This window comes from Sciurus vulgaris (assembly GCF_902686455.1).
Source record: "Sciurus vulgaris genome assembly, chromosome: 14".
Taxonomy (NCBI): domain Eukaryota; kingdom Metazoa; phylum Chordata; class Mammalia; order Rodentia; family Sciuridae; genus Sciurus; species Sciurus vulgaris.
Genome location: NC_136475.1, coordinates 30,326,107 through 30,349,284, shown reverse-complemented (window position 1 = coordinate 30,349,284; position 23,178 = coordinate 30,326,107). Strand labels below are relative to the sequence as shown.

General features: G+C 38.4%; 1 protein-coding gene across 4 annotated transcripts in view; it reads right to left on the bottom strand.

Annotated features, from left to right (window-relative positions):
- DGUOK (deoxyguanosine kinase) overlaps positions 1–22,672 on the bottom strand; it is a 33,419-nt gene extending 10,747 nt beyond the window's left edge. Inside the window, exons 1-3 of one of the 4 annotated variants that reach the window (XM_079111467.1) lie at positions 22,469–22,672; positions 12,281–12,393; positions 1,204–1,376 (exon numbers count right to left, since the gene is read on the bottom strand). In XM_079111467.1, the coding sequence (XP_078967593.1) occupies positions 1,204–1,376; positions 12,281–12,393; positions 22,469–22,610 (428 nt within the window). In that variant the 5' untranslated portion in view covers positions 22,611–22,672. The remainder of the gene's footprint in view (positions 1–1,203; positions 1,377–12,280; positions 12,394–22,468) is intronic. The other 3 variants (XM_079111465.1, XM_079111466.1, XM_079111468.1) reach the window with 3 other exon arrangements.
- Between the last annotated feature and the right edge of the window lie 506 nt (positions 22,673–23,178).

The window sequence follows — 23,178 nt, the reverse complement described above, 5'->3', positions numbered from 1 at the left end:
CTTTATGGGAGCACTAAGAACTAGTTTATCTAATTTGGAATCCTAAGTATCTTCAGCCGAGCTTGGTGACACACGCCTGTAATCCCAACAGCTTGGAAGGCTGAGGCAGGAAGATCACGAGTTCAAAGCCAGCTTCAGTAAAAGCGAGGCTCTAAGCAACTCAGTGAGACCCTGTCTTTAAATAAAATATAAAATAGGGCTGGGGTTATGGCTCAGTGGTAGAGTGCCCTGAGTTCAATCTCCAGTACCAAAAAAAAAAAAAAAAAAAAGTATCTTCAGCAGTGGGTAGACAATGAAAATTGATAGATCAAAAGGGCTTACTACAGATAAGTTTGCTTAAAAGCACTATTCCACCAACAAAGTTTACAACCTTCACACATGAAAACCCTCAGCAGTATTCAGATAAGTCACCCTAACTTCACCTCTTGGTGGTCCAACCCTAAGTTACAGCCTGATCTCTGTGGTAGAATGGAACCAGGAAATCTGGTACCTGGATGGGGTAATTCTTCTGTAATAGACATGCTCACCTCCCAGGCCATCTGCTAGCCTATACTGAAAGTAACCATACATCTTTTTCCTTCAGGATTAAGTCCTGTCCCTGAAGTACATAGGTACTTTGTGTCTACTCTAGAGTGGCCAGCAATAAGCCCTATCACAAAAGAAGGGGTCAAAAAAAGGATAGGACACAGATGCCAATTTTGCAAATGTGCTATTTTTGCCTAGACATTCTTTTTTGAAGAATACAAACAATTAATAGATCTCCCGTTATCATTTTGGCAACATACATTTTAATCGTCTATATTTTTCTTAAGGTGATAACCAATCAAGGATTCATCCGGTTTCCTGGAACATATACTGCTACTCAAGAGTCTATTTTGTACTTTTAAGTGTGTAAAGTTATATTAGATAGTTACCAGTTTGCCTCTGTGTCCTAAAGTAAGGAAACATAAGGTAGTCAGGGGCACTGTGGGAAATTCAATGATTTCAATTTATGAAAAACACAACCTCCTTTTCTGACATATAACTCAGCAGAATTACTCCGGAAAAATCTATAGAGTTGTCTTTAAAGGGAAGACTTTTTTTTTTTTTTTTTTTTTAAGTACAATTTTCATTGACTAGACCCAGTGCAGGACGCATGCAAGAAAAGCAAACACACAGAACTGAGCATGGGGCTTGTGACTGGCAAAGGGCTTGGTGTCTTACCTGTCACTGTACACAGATCTCTCAAAGATCTGTACGGGTTTCTTGGCCTGCATGAGTTTCTCAGGGAAGGGCTCCAGTTGTACTTTCAGGCGGCTCATAAAGGAAAAAGTCTGAAATATGTAGGACCATCGTGCTGGATCCTGGTACATCATGTCTAGCAAGTTTCCCAAACTCTGGGTAGAAAATACAAAAAAGAACAATTTCCTAGAAGGTGTATTTATTCTATAGTACACTGGTACACTATCTCCTCACCCTTCACCAAGAAGGTTTAACATTCAATCCAAGAAATTACACGTTTCCTTTCACTAAAAATGTACAATCAGAGACTCCAGCTTAATGACATCATCAGTAAAGAGATTTTCCTACCTTTATTAGACAAGAATCTGAAAGAGGGGGATGACATGCCACCTTCAAAATAAGAAAAGAGTAGAGGAAAACCATACAGAATTAACACATTCACAGCTGGGACGGGTAGTGCACACCTATAATCCCAGTGACTCAAAAGACTTAGGCAGAAGGTTTGAAAGTTTGAGGCCAGCATGGGCTACTTAGAAAGAACCTGTATCAAAATTAAAAAAAAAAAAAAAAAAAAAAAAATTTAAAGGACCAAGGATGTGGCTCAGTGATTGAGCATCCATGGACGGGTTCAATCCCTAGTAATCCTAAAACAAACAAACAAAAATAAAAACAAAACACATTCACTGACTAAAGGATTTGTGGAGCTTTTCAGAGGAAGAGTGAACAACCAACAGCTATCCAAAATTCTACTCTGAATTAAATCTTTCCATTGTAACACTATGTTGATTTTCTTTTGAGATTCCATCTGTGTCTCTTTCTAAAATGTCAAGGCAGATAAGAAAGTGCTTATTTTTAAAAGTTGAAGCAAACAAAGAGAATTCTATATATTTTATAGAAGGATTCCAATTTGTTAAACAAAAACAAAACCTTGCTCCTTTCTAGATAATTTATGAAAAGCAATTTGAAGAGTTTTATTGATTCGGCATGTATATGTGGAAATAAGTATGGGATACTCAGGAGCCCTGGGTTCTTTTCTGGTTCTGCCACTGATTTAATACAAAGGTGAGTTTTGTGCAAAGCACTTTGGATCTGGATTCATTCATTCAATCACCATTAACTGAAGGCCTGTGTGGAAGAGATGCTATATGGACTAGGTGCTACAGTGAGTATAGAAAAAGGAAGTAATACTTATTTTGATATTTACTATGCTGTTATCTCATTTTATTTTCAAAACAGTTTTGTGAGTTAGGTAATGTTACGCCTATTTTCCAAAGGAGAATATCCCATCAGAGGTTAAGTCATTTACTTGTTCAAGTAAATTGGGGAATAAGAGTTGAATGGGGAGTCAAACCTGGCCTCCTCTAACCTCCTCACTCCAATGCTTCTTATGAAGATCAACTAGAACTCAAGGAACTCCCAACACAAATGAAAAAGGAAGACTAGGATACAAAGAGCTAGAATATAAGGCAAAATGTGACGGTCAATCACATTAGGAAGTTCCTGGGAAAAAATGACATTAAGCTGGGAAGTAACTGATGAGCAGAATTTTTAGAAATGGAAATGGGGGTTAAGAAGAAAGCATTTCTGTAATCTCAGAAACTCAGGAAGCTGAGGCAGGAGGATTCCAAATTCAAGGCCAACCCTAGCAAGTAAGTGAGGCCCTAAGCAACTTAGCAAGACCCTGTCTCAAGATTAAAATAAAAGGCTGGGGATGTGGCTCAGTGGTAGAGGACTCCTGGGTTCAATCCCTAGGATCCCCCTGCCAAAATAAAAAAAGAGGAAGAGGAAGAAGAAAGCATTTCAGGTAGAAACAAAGATAGAAGGGGCTTTGAGGGGGAGATTAGGTAACAAGAGTTAGCACAATCTGACTAAACAGCAGCACTCTTAGATTACAAAGAAGGGCCATAGCTCTTTGAAAAGCTTTCAAGGAAGCAATGTGTATAAAATTGAATGAATCAGAACCCATTCACTCAGATGTATTTCTCTTCTTCTAATAATCCCCCAATCACTAACACACATTAGCCTCACAAATGGCCCCTAATAAAGCAGCAAAAGCACAAACTTGAATCTCCTTGAGTCTCTGATAGTGTCATTCTAGACTGTAGGACCAGCACAGTTTACAGACTGAACAATGGAGTAGGGGGGCACCAGGCAGGCAGATGTAGCAGGTGGACTTGAGTGTGAACTTCCACACAGTGGACCCTGGACTACCAAAGAGAGACTATTCTGGAACAAAATCCATACAGGGCCTATATGATTTGCAAAAGAGCCATCTTTGTTAAAGAACAAATGCAAACATCCCTCTAAGTGTGTAAATGAATAAAGGGACAATAATTGGATATAAAAATACTCTGCAATTCAAAAGAGAGAGGACCAATTTGTGTGCTCAGACAGGGCTGTCGTTAAAAACAGGAGAAAACAGAAATATCTCGATGAGATTCTAGAGATTATATCACTGATAAAACAAAAAAAGGCTGTTAAAGGGCTGGCTCAGTGGCAGAGTGCTTGCTAGTATGTGAGGCACTGGGTTCAATCCTTAGCACCACATAACAAATAAAGATGTTCTGTCCATCTACAACTACAATTTTTTTTTAAAAAAGAGGCTGACATAAAAAAGGAAAAAAGGGCACTATGAAAAGAACATTCTTTTCTTTTCGAGGGGCGGGGTATCCAGGATTGAACCGGGGGTGCTTAATCACTGAGCCACATCCCAGCCCTTTTGTTTTTTATGTTGAGACAGGGTCTTGCTAAGGACCTCACTAAGTTGTTTAGGACCTTGTTAAGTTGTTGAGGCTGGCCTCATGTTTGTGATCTTCCTGCTTCAGCCTCCTTGCTGGAACTGCAGGCATGTACCACCACACCTGACTAGGAAAAGAACATTCTTTAAAAAAAGAAAAAAAAAAACATTCTTAAAGAAGACAAAAGCAATTTCCAAAGAAAAATACAAAAACAGTAAGTAGCAGACTGTAATGAAACAAACCCAATTAGTGAATCAGAAGATGCATACTGAATATCAGCTTAAGAAAATTTCCCCTAAACTAAGAAAAAAAAAGATAGAAAATTATGAAAAGAAAAAAAGGCATGTTAGGATGAGGAGATTTTATATACATGGAAATGTAGCTGTAGGTACTCTTTGTTTTTTCTTTTCTTTCCTATGGAAAGGTACACCAAAATGTAATGTCACCTGGGTTCCACTTCACAACAAGTAAACCAATTTTGTATCAAACAACTTCCCGCACGGGAGCCAAAATGATCTCCTGCAACTTCAATGTACATATCTCCATATCTGTGGGTTCCACAACTATGGGTTCAACCAACTGTTTTTTTCCAAACACAAAAAATTACATCTATATGGAACACACAGGCTTTTCTCTAATCCTTTTCCCTTAAACAATACTGTATAAAAGTAGTTACATAGTATTTACATTGTAATATGTATTAAAAATAAGCTAGAGATGATTGAAGAGTATAGTAACAGAGGATGTCCTGGAACCAATCCACTGCAGATACCAAGGAACAAATGGACCCATAGCTAAGATAAAGCTTCCCAAAGAAACAATTTTTACTTTCAGGAAACAGGAATTCAGAGTTCCCAATGAAAAAAGAGCTGAGGAAGATGTCGGTTCATGAAGTAACACCTCCCTCACCATGAAAATAACTACTGAATAGAAATGTGATAGCTCCACGTATTTGGGACAAAAAAAGTTTCATGATACAAGTAGGAATTTAAAGTGACCATATGAAAAACAAGCTAAAATCAAGCAGAAAATAAAAGAAAACCTGAGGTGTGAGGTTTCAGCAAAGAAATTCACTGAGAACCAGAAAATATTTTATGTGTTTTGTATGTGTTTATCTATACAGTCATTCCCACACACAGACACAACAAAAGGAATCCACAGCTGGACCTAACGTGGCAAAATGTCAACAGTTCTTTAAAACTAAAACAAAAGCTACTACAAAAATACCAAATGAGCATCAGGCACGGTTGCACACACCTGTAATCCCAGGGGCTCAGGAGGCTGAGGCAGGAAGATTGTAAATTCAAAGCTACCCTCAGCAACAGCAAGGTGCTCAGCAACTCAGTGAGACCCTGTCTCTAAATGAAATACAAAATAGGGCTGGGGATGTGGCTCAGTGGTTGAGTGCCCCTGAGTTCAATCCCCAGTAACCCCTCAAAAAAGAAAGTAATGAAGAGAGAAAGGACACAAATTACTTAGAAAGGCAAAAGGGCCCAAACCACATAATAGAGTACCTCTAATAGAGTACCTCATAATAAAGTACCTTTTATAATAGAGTACCTTTTATATTGCAGGGCAAAAGAAAGATGGTTTCAGACAAGCAACCACTCAGAAATTATGCCACTACATATCCTTTCTGAAAAAATTTTTTCTACAATGTATCTAAGCTAAATGGAAAATAAATCAAAATAAAGAATTAAGAGATGGGAAGATACACTAAAGAGAAAACAGTCGTCACTGATAAACTAGAAAGGAGTTTAGTATAAAATGACTATGATTAATGTGGCTATGTGACTTAATGTGAATTTAAGAATTACTATTAAAAGAGAAGTTTCATATTTCAAAAACATTCTGAATCTACAAAATTACATGATTTCAGTATACCTGGGGATGGCTGGGTATGGTGGTGCACACGTGTAATCCCAGTGACTAGAGAGGATGAGGCAGGAGGGCAAAAGTTCAAAGCCAGTCTTAGTAATTTAGTGAGGCCCTAAGCACTTTAGTAAGACCCTGCCTCAAGAAATGAAAAGGGCTGAGGATGGAGCTCAGTGGTTAACACCCCTGGATTCAATTCTTGGTACAAAAAAACAAAACACAAAAAATAAAAAACCAAAAACCAAACATGGGGATGGAGTCTGTGAAAAAAGATAATAAAAAAGCACTATTTCTCCCCACTTCACAGACTTCATTAACACTGACAGATTGGTTTAAATATGCATATTTTAATTTACCTGTACCACTGGTAGAACAAAACTAATGAATTATCTGAATAAATGAAAGGGAGGAAAATGAAAGAAAAAATTAAATATAACAGAAAAAAAGATGAAAACACAAAATAAGGCAATAGACATGATCATAAGAAAGAAAGAAAGAAAAAAAATCCCCAAGAAAGGCATACCATCAGATTGGGGAAAAACTAAAAATCCTGTTTCTAAAAGCAACATCTAAAAAAACAGATTGGTTGAAAAGTAAGAGAAAGCAAATCCTGATACAAATAAAAAGAAAGTGGATGCAGCTACTCTGTATCAAGCAAAAAGCATTTGGGTTTTTTTTTGGTGTTAAGTTTTTGAGTTCCTTGTATGTCTCAGAGATTAATGCTCTATCTGAGGTGTAGGTGGTGTGTATGTATTTTTTAAGCAGTGCTGGGGATTAAACTCAAGGTCTGGTGCATGCTAGGCAAGCACTCTACCACTGAACTACACTTCCAGTTTAAAATATTTCAAAAAGTACTAATTTTACACTATTAAATTTGAAAATCTCAAAAGGACAATGTTTTAGAAAACTGAAATTATCGAAACTGAATCAAGGTGTTAAAAAAAGAAAGAAAAAATTGCGAATAAGAAAGAAAACAGTTTTCTAATAACTATTCCCCTCCAACAGCACCAAATACATATTATTTTAAAGATTATGTCTATTATACCCTTTGAAGAATAGATATTTCTTATTGTAAGGAAGATTCAAAGTTTCTCAGTTTATTTTCATAACTCTGGTGATATCTGTCCCAAACTGTCTATAGAAATAGTAATACTAATTAATTTCAGCAATATGCACACAAAATTCCAAACAACATATTAGCAAATTAATGGAATAATAATACTACACTATTACAAAAAATAAGCTCATCTGGAAATGACAGAATGGTACCGTTACCAATCTATGACTAATACTAAGAGATTAAAAAAAATCCATGGTTACCTCATTAGATGCTAAAAATTCTTTTGATGGAAATTCAACATTTGATCCTGATAAAAAGTTAATAGTTACTATCCTAGTAATGGAAGGGTACCTCCTCCACATAATCTTTTGAAATGAATAACAGAACTTAAAACTGACATAGTAGAGAAAGGAGGGACTGTGTAGAGGGAAAAGAGGGGTGGGGTGTAGGGGGGAGGAAAAAATAACAGAATGAATCAAACACTATTACCCTATGTGAATGTATGATTGCACAAATGGTATGCCTCTACTTCATGTACAAACAGAGAAACAATATTTATCCCATTTGTGTACAATAAAAATAAATTTTAAAAAAAGTAAAAAAAAACCTGACATATTAGAGGAAGTTCATTAAAGATAGAATAAGATAAAAGGGATTCTCTTCATTGCTATTATTTAATATTGTTCTGGTAGTTCTGAAAGAAAATAAGAAAATGGAAATGAGGTATGAACATTGGAAGCTCTTATAAATAATTACTGTTTACAGCCAATTATTATTTTCTATAACCCCAAGCAAATAAAGAAAAAAAAAATCTGAGGCATACAAGTCAAATCCAACCAATTACTTTCCTTCAAAACAGCAATAACCAGTTTGAAAAGACTGGGAAAAAGATACCAGTCACAATAACAACAAAATAAACATTCTAACTGGGACTACATTAAACAAAAACATTACTGGGACAAGTAGATACCCACTTGTGAAGGCATAAAATCTGAGTCCTCTAACTTTTAAAGTCACATAAAGCATAAAAGCAAAAAAAGCATCAAAAAGAAATGATGTGGATATTTTTAAAATCTTGGCTATAAGCAGGTTTTTAAAACTTTAACATCAAAGGCAGTAACTATGAAGAAAAAGATGGACAGATTTGACTACATAAAAACTGAACTGTATTAAGAACTGCAAAATGTATCACACATAAAGATAAAAGAAAAATGACAAACTGGGAAAGATATCAGTAGTACATGACAGAGTTAATATACTTTGCATTACAAATTGCTCTCATGATGGGGCTGAGGATGTGGCTCAGTAGATACAACACTTTTCTACCATGTGTGAGACCCTGGGTTCAATCCCCAGCATCACTGAAAAAAAAAAAAAAAAAAAAAGAAGAAGAACAAAAAAGAACTTGGAGCTTTTATAAAACCATTACAAAAAGATGGAAGATCTCAAAAGCAAGGAGTGAACAGGCAACTCACTAAAAAGAACAATAATAAACAACATGACAGGAAAAAACACGATCGACTCATTGGCAATCAAAGACATATGAAATAAACATTTTCTTACCTCTCACATTGGTAAGGATGAAAAGGAATAGTACTGCTGAGGGTATGAGAATGTTTCCCTTTTCTGAAGGGAAATTATATGAGACACAACAAAAGTATCAACAACACAGATCACTTTTGGACATCAAAATTTGAGATCAATTATCTTAAAATACACAGACACATAAAATTTGGTTATTAGAAAAAAGACTTTGGTCAGGTATAGTGGCACATGCCTGCCTATAATCCTAGTGACTCAGAAGGTTGAAGCAGGAGACTCACAAGTTTGAGGCCAGCCTCAGCAACTTATTAAGACCTTATCTTAAAGTGGAAAATAAAAAGGGTTGGTGATGTAGCTCATTGATAAAGCGCTCTTGGGTTCAATCCTCAGTACTGAAGGGGAAGGGAGATTTCACTACAAGGATATTTATCAATGAAACATTATTTGTAGTAGGGAGAATTGATAAACTATTCAAAAGGAAGGATTGCACAACTAAATGATAATTTCCTATTATGTAGTAGACTGAAGCCATTAAAATGACAATACTATGCAAGGAGACCTTGTCCATTAAGTGACATGCAGGTAGCAATCACAATCTTTGTCTTAAAAAGGCAAATGTATGTATATATTTTACATGTAAGTATATGTAAATATATACATTTTATCCTCTGTAGAAAGAAGTGAAAAAGGACAAACCTGTTAATCATTTTTATCTCTGGATAATGGAATTACAGGAGTATTAGTAATCTATTACTACTTAATAGATAATTCCAACGTTTAGTGGCTTAAACAAAAACATTCATTATCTCCATTTTTATGAGGCAGGAATTTGGGAAGCAGATTAGCTGGGTGGTTCTGCCTCAGGGTTTCTCATGAAGTTTCAGTCAATATGTTGGCCGAAGCTCTCACTGTCTAAAGGCTACATTAGGCTGAAGGGCCTGCTTCCAAGGGGCCTGTGGACAAGAGGCCTCAGTTCCTTGCTGTATGGGCCTCCTGATAGGGCTGCTTCATGAAACAGCAGCTGGCTTCCCCCAGAGCAAGACACAACATCTTTTAGGACCTACCTTAGAAAACCACACTATTATCTGCTAAGTTCTTCACTTTAAAAACAAGTCACTAAGTCCAGCCAAGGCAAGGAGAATTAAGCTCTATCTCATGAAGGGAGGAGGGTCAATTTGTGTACTATTTTGAAATCCCAACAGGTAACCTGTGGTGTATGCAAAGATATATAATTTATTTCTAAATGGAAAAGTTAATTTCACAAATACATGTACAAACACATATATACGGACATAAAGAGACAACTTAAAAAACAAAAATCTTCAATAAACGTGCCTACCACAAAGTGTAATACAATTCTAGGTTGGAATAGCAGAAAAATGGCACCCAGAACAAGTTATATGATAACTTTGTACCACCAAAACACCACCTGTCATGTCCTATTCAGCTCTGAGTACCACACTTAGTTGTTTTTAGTAGAAAATGAACACACACTGGTGTTCATAACTTACACAAAGTTACTTTAGAATGAGGAATAGCCTGGAGAAAAACTAAAGGTGTTCACAGCTTGAAAGAAAGTAGGCACATCATTGCTTTCAACTGTATACAGGGTTGTCGCATGGAAAAGACTTAGCAGGCAAAACTAAACCAATGAGTTGGAGCCATAGGGGTTCAATGTGGTTCAATACAAGGAAGAACTATCAACAAGAAGAGTTGGTAGAAACCCAAATGAGACACTCAGTGAATACTCCAGGTGGCTGTAGAGTTGTTCATGGAGCCTGAGGGAGCACAATGCTGCCACTCCCTCAACTACTCTAAAGTTCTGTCCAAACAAGTCCCTCTTTACTCATACTGATGTATTTGGTGTTGAAACCACCCTATAGCTTTTGCAACACATCAGACCTACTTTAAGTTGAGATATAAGTGAAACATGGTGCTTGGCATGGTGCAGTGCCTGGCATACAGTATGTGTTTCATAAATGTTAACTCTGTGTTGACTTAAAAGTGATAGGAGCCAGGCACGGTGTCACTTTCCTGTAATCCCAGCAGCTTGGGAGGCTGAGGCAGGAGGACTGCAAGTTCAAAGCCAGCCTCAGCAACTTAGCTCCCTAAGTTGCCCTAAGCAACTTAGTGAGACCCTGCCTCAAAATTTAAAAAAATAAAAAGGACTGGGGATACGGCTCAGTGGTTAAGTGCCCCTGGGTTCAATACCAGTTACCAAAAAAAAAAAAAAAAAAAAAAAAAAAAGTGATTGGATGCTCTGTTAAGTTCTCTTGCAACTTTTAAGACTTAATAAAAAAAGTTAAAGTCATTATCGTTGAGTTGCATTGCTAAGTTTTTTTGTTTGTTTGCTTCTTGTTTGTTTTGGTAAGGGCTTGTCACTTCTTAAGGTAAACTTTCTATACCTACAGAAAAGTGCACACATCAGATGTGTGCAGCTCAGTAGATAGTCTCAAAGTATGGGTGATTATTTTCTGATGTAAAAAATTCTTTTAGGTGAAAGAGTGGAGAAAACAAAGAAGGAAGGAAAGCCTACAAATGTAGAGGAAGATGATCCTGAGCTGTTCAAATAAGCAGTATATAAACAGACCACAAAACTCTTTGCTGAGCTGGAAATTAAAAGAAAGAGAGAGAAGCCAAAGAGATGCACAAAAGGAAACAAAGGGAAGAGGAGATTGAAGCTCAAGAAAAAGCCAAATGAGAAAGGGAGTGGCAGAAAAACTTTGAGGAAAGTCGAGATAGTGGGGTGGAAAGCCAGTGAAACTTCCAAGCAAATGCAAAGGGGAAGAAAGAGAAGAAAAATCGGATCTTCCTGAGACCTCCAAAAGTAAAAATGGGTCACTCACAGGCACAGAACCTTCTCCCAGCTCTCCTTCCTGCTCTGAAGGACTCATTCTTTTCCTCTCACCTTCACCCCAACACAGAGTAGGTGTGCTTTTCAGTCCATTTTGTTTTCAACGCATTTTAATATCAATCAGAGTAATTCTTTTGTACATTAAATGGAGGGGCTCTGTTTAAAATAGACTCCCCCCACCTGTTACCCTTAGAACAACCAGGACTGGAAGGTGCCACAATAGAAACTCCATGTATAGTTTATGGAAATCATCCATTAGACATATTGCTTACAGTGGTGGTGGTGTCATTTCAAAGAAAAGGCTGGGCTGCATTAGGGAGCCCCTATGCCTCAATTCTTGTTTTTGGGTGTGCCACCTTTTGAAGCCCTAGATCTATAAAGGAAGGCAGTTGGGCATAAGGAGATGTTGCTTGATGCCCTGAAGTCCTCTTGTATTTGGTATGTGCCCTTCTGTCTGACTGACAATCAGTGTGGCACAAGGCGCTAAGCCACTTATAAACTTGTTCCAAAAAGCTAGCCATCTTCCATCCAGTACCATTGTGTCCTAGCCTGCCTGCATTCATTAGTGGTAATATTCTTTATTTATAATAAATTTTTATATTCAAACCACTGAAAAAAAAAGTCACTATCATTAACCATTAATCCTGATGGTCAGTGTCAGTAATAAAAAAACAATAATAATATAAATATTTAAGGGGAAGAATGACAAAATTCATCTTCAAAGCCAAGATGGTTGGACATGCTTTGGGAAACCACAAAGAACAGAGGCAGGCATTGATACAGACATATAAAAGCCACAAAAATCAAAACGAAACATATTCGAACAAGTCATATCCTCTCTGGTATATGTGGTCTGCTTTCTGGAATAAAACTACTTAAAGCAGGAGACTCAAACTGGGCTATTTTACCTCCTCAGAGCAAATTAAATTATCACAATTAAATTACTCACCCATGCCTCCTGCCAACTACCCGCCACAACTGAAAACTTACTTTTTGGGTGCCAGCAGCCTGGATATCCCGCCATGCTGCTACAGGTTCTGTAGCTACATGCCACTCTGGGTACATTTTCGTGAGTAACTTCACAAAGGTGGACTTCCCCACAGCTGCAATGCAAACAGCATGTATTGGGATGCTTCCCAAATCAGGCTGAAGAAGGCTGCTATGCTCTACCATAAATGCCCACTCAAGGGAACAAGTTTTTCCAATTTCAAATTTCAGCCATATCTTTGTCTTTGGAATAATGATGGTTAAGGCCAGGCTAACCAGAGTCTTCATAATGAATACAAGTTACAGGAAAGAAAAATCCCCTCAAGGTTTGATCTGTAATTTTAATGTCCCAACCTCCCAGAGGTAATGAGTATTTAGGAATAGCTGAAAATTTAACAGATCCATCGTAAGTGGATGAAATCAGCTACATAAATTGTAAAGCTTCAGTCACAGTCCTATTTGCTTGTGACAGGCCAAGGGTGGGGGAAGGATAATCCACGCAGAAGGAGCAATATGAATGAGAGCCTGGAAGAGAGAAAAACTTTGCACATGACAAAATAAAAGAGAAGTCTGAGGCTCTCAAGTCAACATGGTTACAGCATGGGTAAATGAGGGAGAAAAATGGCTCAAGATGGGGGTGGCTGAGCAGGCAGGCAGTCCAGGGTCAGATCACCCAGGCCTTGAAGCCATTGTAAGTCTGACTTCTATTCTAAAATCAAAGGGAAGTCAGTGACAATGGGGTTTAAGCAGTAAAACTGCATTCCTTCTCATTTTCAAAAAAACACTCCCCCAAGTGTGTTAGCATGGGCAGAGGAAGAAGTAGGCAGACTAATCAGATGACGAAAGCAGCTTGATCAGAGTAATGGCAAGGATATGAAAAGTACTGGTTGCTTTGAGAAATATTTCAAAATAAACCCAATCTAGTACCACATACTCAAGTGATCTTTTCCATTTACATCCATATCTGGTCCATACTTCTGAGTTCCAGAGGCAGAGCCTTCCAGGCATCTTCATTTGGACATCCCAGGAAAACCTCAAAGTCAATATATTCCCCAAGTGATTATCTTTCCCACTAAACTGAACTTCCTTCTGTATCCCATATCTCAGGATATGGCAACATCAGCCACTCACTGTCCGAACTTCCTCTTCTGCCAAACTTAAAGTGGCCACTGAATCCTTCTGCATTCGTTCCTAACTCTTCCCCATTTGTCCTTTTCTCTCCATTTGTACCTCCACACTCAAGGTTGGGTTCTCATCATCACTTGTCTCTCCCACTCCAGTCTGTTCTTTTCAACCCAATTTCTATGCTTGCTGCAGCCATACTACATGCAAAAGATTCTTGCTGTCCTCAGAATAAAATCAAACCTGTTAACCTAGTCTACGAGAAACAACAGGGTTTTGCCCCTGCATATATGCCCTAATTTCTGCTTTCCTACATTCCTGTTGGACCATATTCTTTGCAACTCCAATCATGCCATGTTCTCTCCTGCCAATGTGACTTTGCATTGTTTTCCCATTTTCTGGAGCACCCGTCTCTTTACTTGGCCAACTCCTACTCCATCTCCAAGGTTCTGCTCAGATGTACCTCCTGTGAGCCCTGACATCTCTAAAATGGATTAATTAACCCTCCTCTGTGCTTACCCTCATATTCTGGGTGAGACTCCACTACTGTAATTAAAACTGTACTTCCAGTTAAAGATGGGGTTCTTCCAGGGTAGAAAATAAAGTCCAGTCAAATGTCTTGACTAATACATAAATAAACAAAGTAATAATTTTGGTTCCCTCTGAGTCCTGCATTTGTGAACTCAAAACAAACTTCAGAGTGTATCTGGAGCTTAATCTCTATCCAAAGTGGTCTTTCTCAAGTGAGTTCCACCAAACAGAACCAAGGGAGAAAAGGAGGCACCATTCCAGTCAATTCTATCAGCCACTGTGGTTACTTATCAGGAGTGCTATGTCTCAGCACAAGAGCCCACACATCCAATATGTGACATTTATTACACACCACCCCAACTCCTGTCTGAATACACAGGATAAGAACAAACAACATGAATTTGTGCATTTTGTACAGTCATGCTCTTCTCAGTCCCCACCTCCACCCAACTTGTTTGCCTTTTCATTTTGTTCAGCCTCTGCTCTTCCCACACATCAGTGAATAAATGCTTTCCTCTGCTCTTCCAGCCCTGTGTCTAAATCCTTTCCACTTCCAAGCCTAAGTTCCTACCTCCTTCATGAAGTTCAGGACTTCTCTAGGTCACATCAAATTCCTACTACACTGATCAGTTATCATTTGGTTGAGTCTGTGTTTTCAGATACCTGTCTGCTCTGAGTAAGCCTTACATTAAAACATATGGCCCAGTGGTCACTATTTAGATTGTAGGTTGTTCAACAGATTTAAAACATGGTCCCTGTTTGGATGAAAAGTTATAGGCTGAAAAACTACTTTAAATAATATGGAAAGATAAAGGGAGCTGATTTGTTTGTTAGAACTGAAGGATCATTAGCATTACTGATATTTTTATATTTTTTAAATACTAATTTTTATACACACACACACACACACACAGATAGATAGAGCAGTACTGGGAACTGAACCCAGGAGAACTCTACCACTTGGCTACATCTTCAGCCATTTTTTTTTTTTTTTTTTTTAATTTTGAGGCAGGATTTGCTAATTGCCTATGTTGGCCTCAAACTTGTGACTGTCCTGCCTCAGCCTGCCAAGTAGCTGGGATTATAGGTGTACCCCACTGTGCCCAGTTGAATTACTAACATTTTTAAAAGTTAAAGAACAATTACCTAAAAACAACTGTTTAAGAAAGAAGGGAAGGGCTCTGAGGGTTAGGGAGAGCCAATTTCACCTATGTGATCAGACATTATTAGTTCATCTAAGAGCAGTATGGACTAAGACTCCAACTCATGCCATTTAAACACATAAAACCTAGAACACCAACAAATTAGAAATGGGAAATATATGGTTCCAATTACTGGAACAATCACTCCTGATATCCAGGGCACCCTGCACACCACTTCCGCTTCCAAGGCTCTGGAAAGCCAGTTTAGTAATCATAAGTCAGCCTTAGCACAGAATGACAGTAAGTGGTGGTGGAAGGTCCTGAGAATTGTGCTGCCCATGTTGCAAGGCAGGGAGACTCTAGGTAATGCACCACACAGCAATATTTACTAAACCAATTTCCCTGAAGCTAAGCTGTGCCAAGCTCTACCCACAGAGTAGATGGATAATGTGTAATAATTACTTTTTTAAAAATTCAGTTATATTAAAAAAGCATATATTTAAAAAAAGATGGCATAACTTTTCTAGTGCAATGATATCTGATAATAGTGTTTTTTTTTTTTTTTTTTTTTTTTTTTTTCATCTTTTTTCTTTTTCGCTTGGGCATTCTTGTTTTGTTTAAAGACAAAAGTCTTACAGTGTTACTAGGGTCTTCATAAGAGTGGTAGTTTGGTTCTCCACTGCCACAGAAGCCTCCTACTGACCAGAATACCCATGTAAAGAAAGTCCACCTTCTTCGAGCAATACTGGCCTATTACCCTATTATCTCAGACTTAGCACAATTTAGTTACAGGTTGTTATCTTTCAATACACTGTTACTGTCTTAACATTTGGGAGGTACCTGACCCCACAAGCAGCATCAAATCTCCCTTTTGGACCTTGGCTATCAGCATACTTTATATATGTCATGATTCTAAAAAGAGATGGGAGTTACTTTCTTAGGGTATATTACTTCAACATGTTGATTTTTATTAGCTCCAGGATTGTCATTTCACAAGCTGGACCAAAGTGTTCTGTTGTTAACGTTCATTCTTTCCTAAAGTGTGACTTTCTTTTCCCACAAATTTTTCTAAGAACTGTAATGCTACAGGTATAGCTAATTATGCTAAAATCTAGTAGTAAAACAGTATCTGTTATACTATCCCAAATAATATATACTTAAGAAGTACATTTTACTAAATATACTTTAAGTAAATATCACCTCTAGGTATTTTCTTGAAACAAGGTGGAAAAACATGAGAAAAAAATCCAATTCTGAAATCCTTTACCAAAGTCAAAAAAGGTATATATAAAATTGTCTAATAACTTAAAAATTTTCTCCCAAATAGAGTTGATAGTCTATGTCAGGAACTACATTTGATACTGCATACATTCAATCAACACATGTTTATGGAGGAGTTACCAAGAGGTAAGTAGCTCTAAAATGATGAAGAGACTGAGATTTTGCCCTCAAAGAACTTATTCTATCCCAAATTCAAGACTAGGTACCCAGGATCTTATAGGTTCTGAGCCTAAAAGCATTCTGGGCAAACTTAATTATCAGTTAGCAGTCTTAACAGAAACTTAATACAGTTTAACCTTGATTCCTATATTTTATTTTCATGGGAAACTATTAACCAGGAGGTGGTAGGGGGAGGTTCCTCACAGTTTACAGAATATGATGCAAACTCATCCTGTTCAGCACAAAAGAGCCTCAATGATCTGGCATGCCCTCCTCCCCCACTCTGCCTACCCAGTGATTCATTCTTCCACTGTCACTTTGTCTGTGAAGCCTCCTTGAACTCTCTCCAGCTCCACTTCATCCCTAGGAAGAGTTAATTACTGCCTGCCCTGCCTTACCAAGGTATTACACGGTAATTATTTGTTCACTCATCACTCTCTCCGGCTAGTCTAGGAGTTCACTTTTTGAAGACACAGACTGTACCTTCTTCCCTCTGCATCATGAGTATCTAGCCAGGTACTAAGAATAGAGATGGATAGAAGGAATGAAGTGAATCACAGAAGCAGAGAATCAATATACAATATCTGAAATAAATTGGTGCTTCCCCCCCAGGATTCTTTGTTCAATTTTTACAATCAATAAAAGCAAAAGACAAATTAGTGATGTTAATATCTAATGTGAATGTTGGAGGAAGCATGCTATTAGAGAAGCCTTCTGCTGCTTTCTATACAAATGTCTACACTGAAAATAAAAAAAAAAAAAGTTTCCTTCTCTTTGGTTGGAGCTTTGAGAATAAAGAGTGAGAATGGTCTCAGATGACTCACTGATAATTATATTTCAGACAGCAGTCCTTACTTCAATTTAGGTTTGTATTCATAAAATAACTGACTTTGAAGATAACACACTTCAGTGATGACAAGTATTAAAAGACAGGTTAGGTATTTCTTTTTTAGATGTTCAGGGATTCTAGGCACCAAGTTTTTGACTTTCAATTATACATTGCATATAACTTCATAAGTATTGCTAGATGCCATTTGTTGCTACTTCACTGATCCATTTTCCTTACATGGTAATTTCTGTAATTTCCTGTCTGTAATTTCAGGATCAGAGTTAGAATGGCAGAATTCTAAGAAAGTCCCTTTAAATATATATAACTTCACTTAGGATCAGGGTTCACCTTCCACTGTTCAAGTTTCCCAAATGGGTGGTCTCTTTTGATTTGTTTCAGGATGCCACTTGTGATCAGAGAAAAATGTAACTCTTGATTCAAAAAAACAGTATAGAGCTGAGTGTGGTGATGCATGCCTGTAGTCCCAGATACTCAAGAAGCTGAGGAGGAGGATCTCTTGATCCCAGGAGTTCAAGACCAGTTTGGCCACACAGCAAGACCCTGTCTCAAAAATACAAAAACCAACCAAATAAAACCCCCCAAAACAAAACCGACAATCAAAAAAAGAGTTCCATATAGTCCCTCTTTAAGTACCAATGATCAACTTCCATAGGGATATCACAGAAAAGGATTCAAGAATCTACACTGAATGAGTACAATGCGTCAGTCATGGGGCTAGGTACTGGTGATACAAAGATGAACCAGACACTAGGTGGCTCTGACCAAGAGAAGGTATTGAATATGTAAACAATTTCGACAGAACTCAAGTGCTGACACAGTTGTGGGTACAAAATGTTATGACAGCCCACAGAGGAAGAGTGACTAATTCTGTCTGGGGAGAGTCATCTGGGCATGTGGAGTGATGGAAAGTAATGAAAAATGAAAGTAAAAAGAGTCAGATTAAGTCCCCCAGTCCACTTCCACAAGGCTTGACAACTACTACCATCAGCCAACAACTTCCAGATCTGAAATCTCAGCTCCCATCTCAAGTCTCTCCTATGTCTCATAGGTACCTCACACAAAATGTATCACTCTTACCTCCCCCAGACCACCTCTTCCTTTAGTCCACCTTGTGTTAAGAGTCAGTACCCAAATTATGAAACTCAATGTCATCCTCTTCTATTTCTCTTTCTTAACTCCAAGTAGCCACCAAGACCTGTCAATTCAACTCTCAAAATGTTTCAAACCATCATTACTTTGTCTCTCCACTCCCTCTGTTCAGGCTTGCATCTGTTTTCCTTCCAATTACTACAAGAACCAGAAAACTAGTCTCTCTATCCCAATTCATTCATTCAACAACTGACGGGAAGGCACCATGGGTACTGCAGCAAATAAGACATACAAAGAAAGTATCTGTTTTATGGAACTTTCTATTCACTCATTATGGTCAATTTTTTTTCTTTTTTCTACTGGCAGTACTAGATATTGAACCCAAGGACACTCTACTACTGAACTATATCCCCAGCCTTTTTCTTTTTTATTTTGAGACAGGGTATCTTTAAGTTGTCCAGGCTGGCCTCAAACTTGCAACCCTCTTATCTCGGCCTCCCCAGTGGCTGGAATTACAGGCCTGTATCATGAGGTCTGGTCCATTTCCTTTTTGAAGTTAATCTGCTCACAGCACATACTAACTTCAAGTCTTAACAGTCTCCTACTGACAACAGGATACATTCCTAGCATGGTCCACATGCTCTTCAATATGGCAAATCCTATCCTTCAACCTCTTGTTCAGCCACCCTCTCACAGGTTTCTTAAACTCCAGGCACATCCAGCTACTTCCCTTCTATTTAAACTGCATGTATTTTTTCAGCCTTCACCACTTTTGGCAAATGCTACTTCCTATGTTTGGAACATTTTTTCCTCTTCGTAGGAATACTGGGAATTTCTAATTGCGGAGATTTAGAGTTTCTATGCTCAATCATTGATCACATCACTCAGTGTCGAATTTATGTTCAGAAGTATGCTTCTCCCACTTGATTGTGAGCTCCTTGAAGGACAGGAGTAATACCACATTCATTGCTGTGCTCAGTGTGTGGGTGAACTTATAGCAGTCACTCAGTAAGTCTCTCTTGCATGAGAAAGCAAGGAAGTAGCACAGTATCTGGCCAGGTGAGAAAGCAAAGGTCAGGAGAGTCAGGAACTCAACCTGCTCAAAGAATTCACTTGTGAAGACGTACTCTGGTGTTTGAGACACAGTTTCCTTTAGTGATATGTTTCTCAAAGTACAAATAGACTATCTTTAAATAACACATCATGTAGGTAGCAGGACCTTCTTTTCTCATTTTTTTTTTTTTTTTCCAGTTTCTGATTTGGTTAGAGAACACATACAACTGCGGTAACTGGTCTCACTTTCCCTCCACAAACACTAACTCCAGGTGGGCCCTACTGCAGCCCAGCAATCTGATACTTCTCTCACTCATTCACTAAATTATTTCATGTTTTTTCTCTCCTAGATGTCTCTCATAATCTTTCCTGTTTCACTAAGAAAACAGACACAACCAAAGGACCTTCCCCAAGTTCCCACCACATCTCATATATTTGGTATCAGAGCTCATAATTTTGCATCCTTCCTGTCAGTAGGGAAAACTGTGCTCCTAGCTAAAGTAAACTCTTTCCACTTGGGCAGCAGATCCCTTTTTTTTTTGCTTACTTAAGCAATCTAGTTAATTCTAACTCTCCTGATTCATCAATTTTCCCTCTTTCTACTAGACCATTTCCATCAACTTATAATGATGCTTTATTCCCTCATAAAAATAAAAACAATTTAAAAACTGTCAAACTCCCTTCCAATTTCAGCTACCACACCATGACTCCTCTTTCTAGAAAATGTTCCAAACAGTTGTCTTAACCCACTGTCTCCAATTCCTTACCTCCCATTCTCTTTGAATTTATGCCAACCAGGCTTTGCTCCTACCACTCCTAACACTATTCCTTTCAAGTTCACCTAAGACCTTCATTTCCTTAAACAGTGTAACACATTCCCACTCTCTGTTTTCTCACTTGGCTTCCAGTATATCATTTCCTTTTGCTTGTTCTCCTTTCTAGAGGTCCTTACTTTTCAGTTTCTTCTGCTTATTCTTTTCCATTTCTTCAATCTGCCTACCCTATGGCTTAGTCCTTTCCATCAATATGGTCTCCTGACTTTAAATATCTACATTGATAGCTCCAGTCCAGAGAGTTTCTGAATTCTACACTCATAGATCCAACTGCCCAACACATTCTCTTGAATATCTAATAGGTACATAAAAACCATATATGCATAAGAACCAAAATATTTTGTTTTTTTTTGGGGGGGGGGTACTGAGCAGCTTTACTACTCAGCTACATCCCCAGTCCTTCTCATTTTTTTAAATTTTGAGACAAGATATTGCTAAGTTAAAGAGGTTGGCCTACCAGACACAGTCCTGCCTTGGCCTCCACAGTATCTAGGATTACACGTGTATGCCACCACACCTAGTTAAAAACCAAAATCTTGAAATCTTTCTTTCAACTTGTTCTCCCAATCTTCTCTATTTAAAAAAATCCAAAATCCATCTTTCAAGTTGTTCAAGTCAAAATAATTAGGATCATCACCAACCCCTCTCTTTATCTCCCACTACACATCATCAACTTCATCTGGCCCTACCTTAAAATGTAACTTTCACTGTAACTATTATTGCAATGGCCTCCTAATACCTACTTTCAACATATCAACGAAGTGATCTTTTGTCACTTGAGAACTCAAACCATCTAATGGTTTCCTGTCTCAATCGGTTTAAAAATCCATGATGGACTACAAAGCCTATAATATCTGCCCATTCCTTACCCATCTGACCTCATCTTGTTCCATTCTCTTCCTTGCTCACTCAACTCCAGTCACAATGGGTTCCCTCCTATTCCCTGAACCACTTTCCAACCTCACAGCTTTTCTACATGCTCCTCACTTTGCTTGGAAGATTCTTCCCCAATTATCCACACGGTTCATTCACTCACCTTGTTCAGATATTAGAACTCTGCCACTCTATCAGTGAGGTCTTTCTTGCTCATCCTATTTAAAAAAGACAACCTCCCTCAACCCCTCATCCTTGGTTTTTCTCCCATGACATGTTACTTTACCACACTTTTTACAGTGTTTATGTTGTTTATTGTCTACAACTCCCTATTAGAGCTCCATGAGAGCTCTACAGTCAAGCTCAGTACTAACATATGGAAGTGGCCCAAAGGGTGACTTGGTGAATGATTACATGAGAAATTCTCAGTTTGCTGCTACAATGTCTTCAGTGCTCAATACTTGCTAATCCCCTTTTATGGCTCAGTGCCTTTGCTGGTCAAGGTACCAAATCAAAATTTAGTAACAAAGTTGAAATGTTTTGTTTTCATTTTATTTTTCACTACTTTATACTTAACGTAGTGGGTTACTACTAACTTAACAAAATTATTTTTAACTTAATCTCGATTTTTAATTTTAAAAAGTGAGTTCCTTCCAAGAAATTTACAGTGCAACTAGCACAGGGAATGGCAAAAAAAAGTTAAAGTGGTATTCGAATGGCTGAAGCTTAGGAAAGCTCTTGGAGTAGGGCTGTCAGATAATATACTGAACATCCAGTTAAATTTGAATTTTAGATAAACAATGAATAATCTTTTTTTTTGCATGTCTTGAATACTGCAAGTGACACACTAAAATTTATTCTTATCTTAAATTCTCTATGAACTGTGCATTTATTTTTTGCTAAATCTGGCAACCCATCTTGGGCAAAGAAACTGCACCCTGTTTGTTGCTTCCATTTCGATCAGGGACAGCAAACTAGTAGAATTATTGTCCTACCCACAATCTGCGTAGCTTTTGCACCCCAACAAATATGTCCCTGTGGGCGGTTACTGGAGCCCAAAGTCCTAAAAACCGAAGCGGGAAACACCCACAGTGCACTTTGGGAGAAGAAAGGCTAGGGCAACACAGAATAAGCAGGTCGGTAAGTCGCATCAGACGGGGGCGGGGTGGGGGTGGGGTCCTGGGCCCAGCTTCCTTTCCCAGGCTCAGTCTCCTGCTTGGAGGAGGCCAAGGGTTGGCAGCCACTTTCTGGCCCTTACCAATGTTGCCTTCGATGGACAGCCTTCGGGGCTCGTGCCCCGCGTGGAGGCCCCTGGAGGAGGGCACGCCCTCAAGAAGGTTCTGGGCCATAGTACTGAAGAGTGCGCGAAGCCGACTTAAAAAGAACCGGCCTGCTGCCATCCCACCCACGCTTAGCGTGGTACTCACTTCCGCTGAGAGCACTTCCGCTTAAGGTACCGCTTTTTACGCGTCTCGGCGCGCTATTGACGTCAAAAGATCTCCAGGCAGGAAGTGGGTGGGGTTAAACTGGCTGGGAGGGCGGGGCCCAAGGGACCCTGTTTTCGCGCTGTTGGTACTGCGTTGACAGGAGGAAAATTCTTGCGCAGCGGTGCGATAGAGTTTGCTGCTCACTGGAGTTGCAACGGTGGGAATAGCCCCTCCGTTTTTGTTTCTGGAGAAGTAACATTTTAAAAGGAAAAAAACAGAAAAAAAAAAAAAAAACACCTAAAAAAAGACAAGTGTACAATCCTGTCACCTTTGCATTCTTATAGACAAATCGAAATAATGGTAATTTAAAGAGGTCTTCCCCTCCAGGTGTTGTCTTTTTTTTTAAATTTTAGTATGGGAAATAACTGAACGATTTTAAGTAGTAAAATGACAGTCTAAGGACTTACACGAATTAATTTTTCCTGTTCCCTGTAACTCCCAGCACAATGCTGGAACATTGAATAAATGAACAAATTAGTTC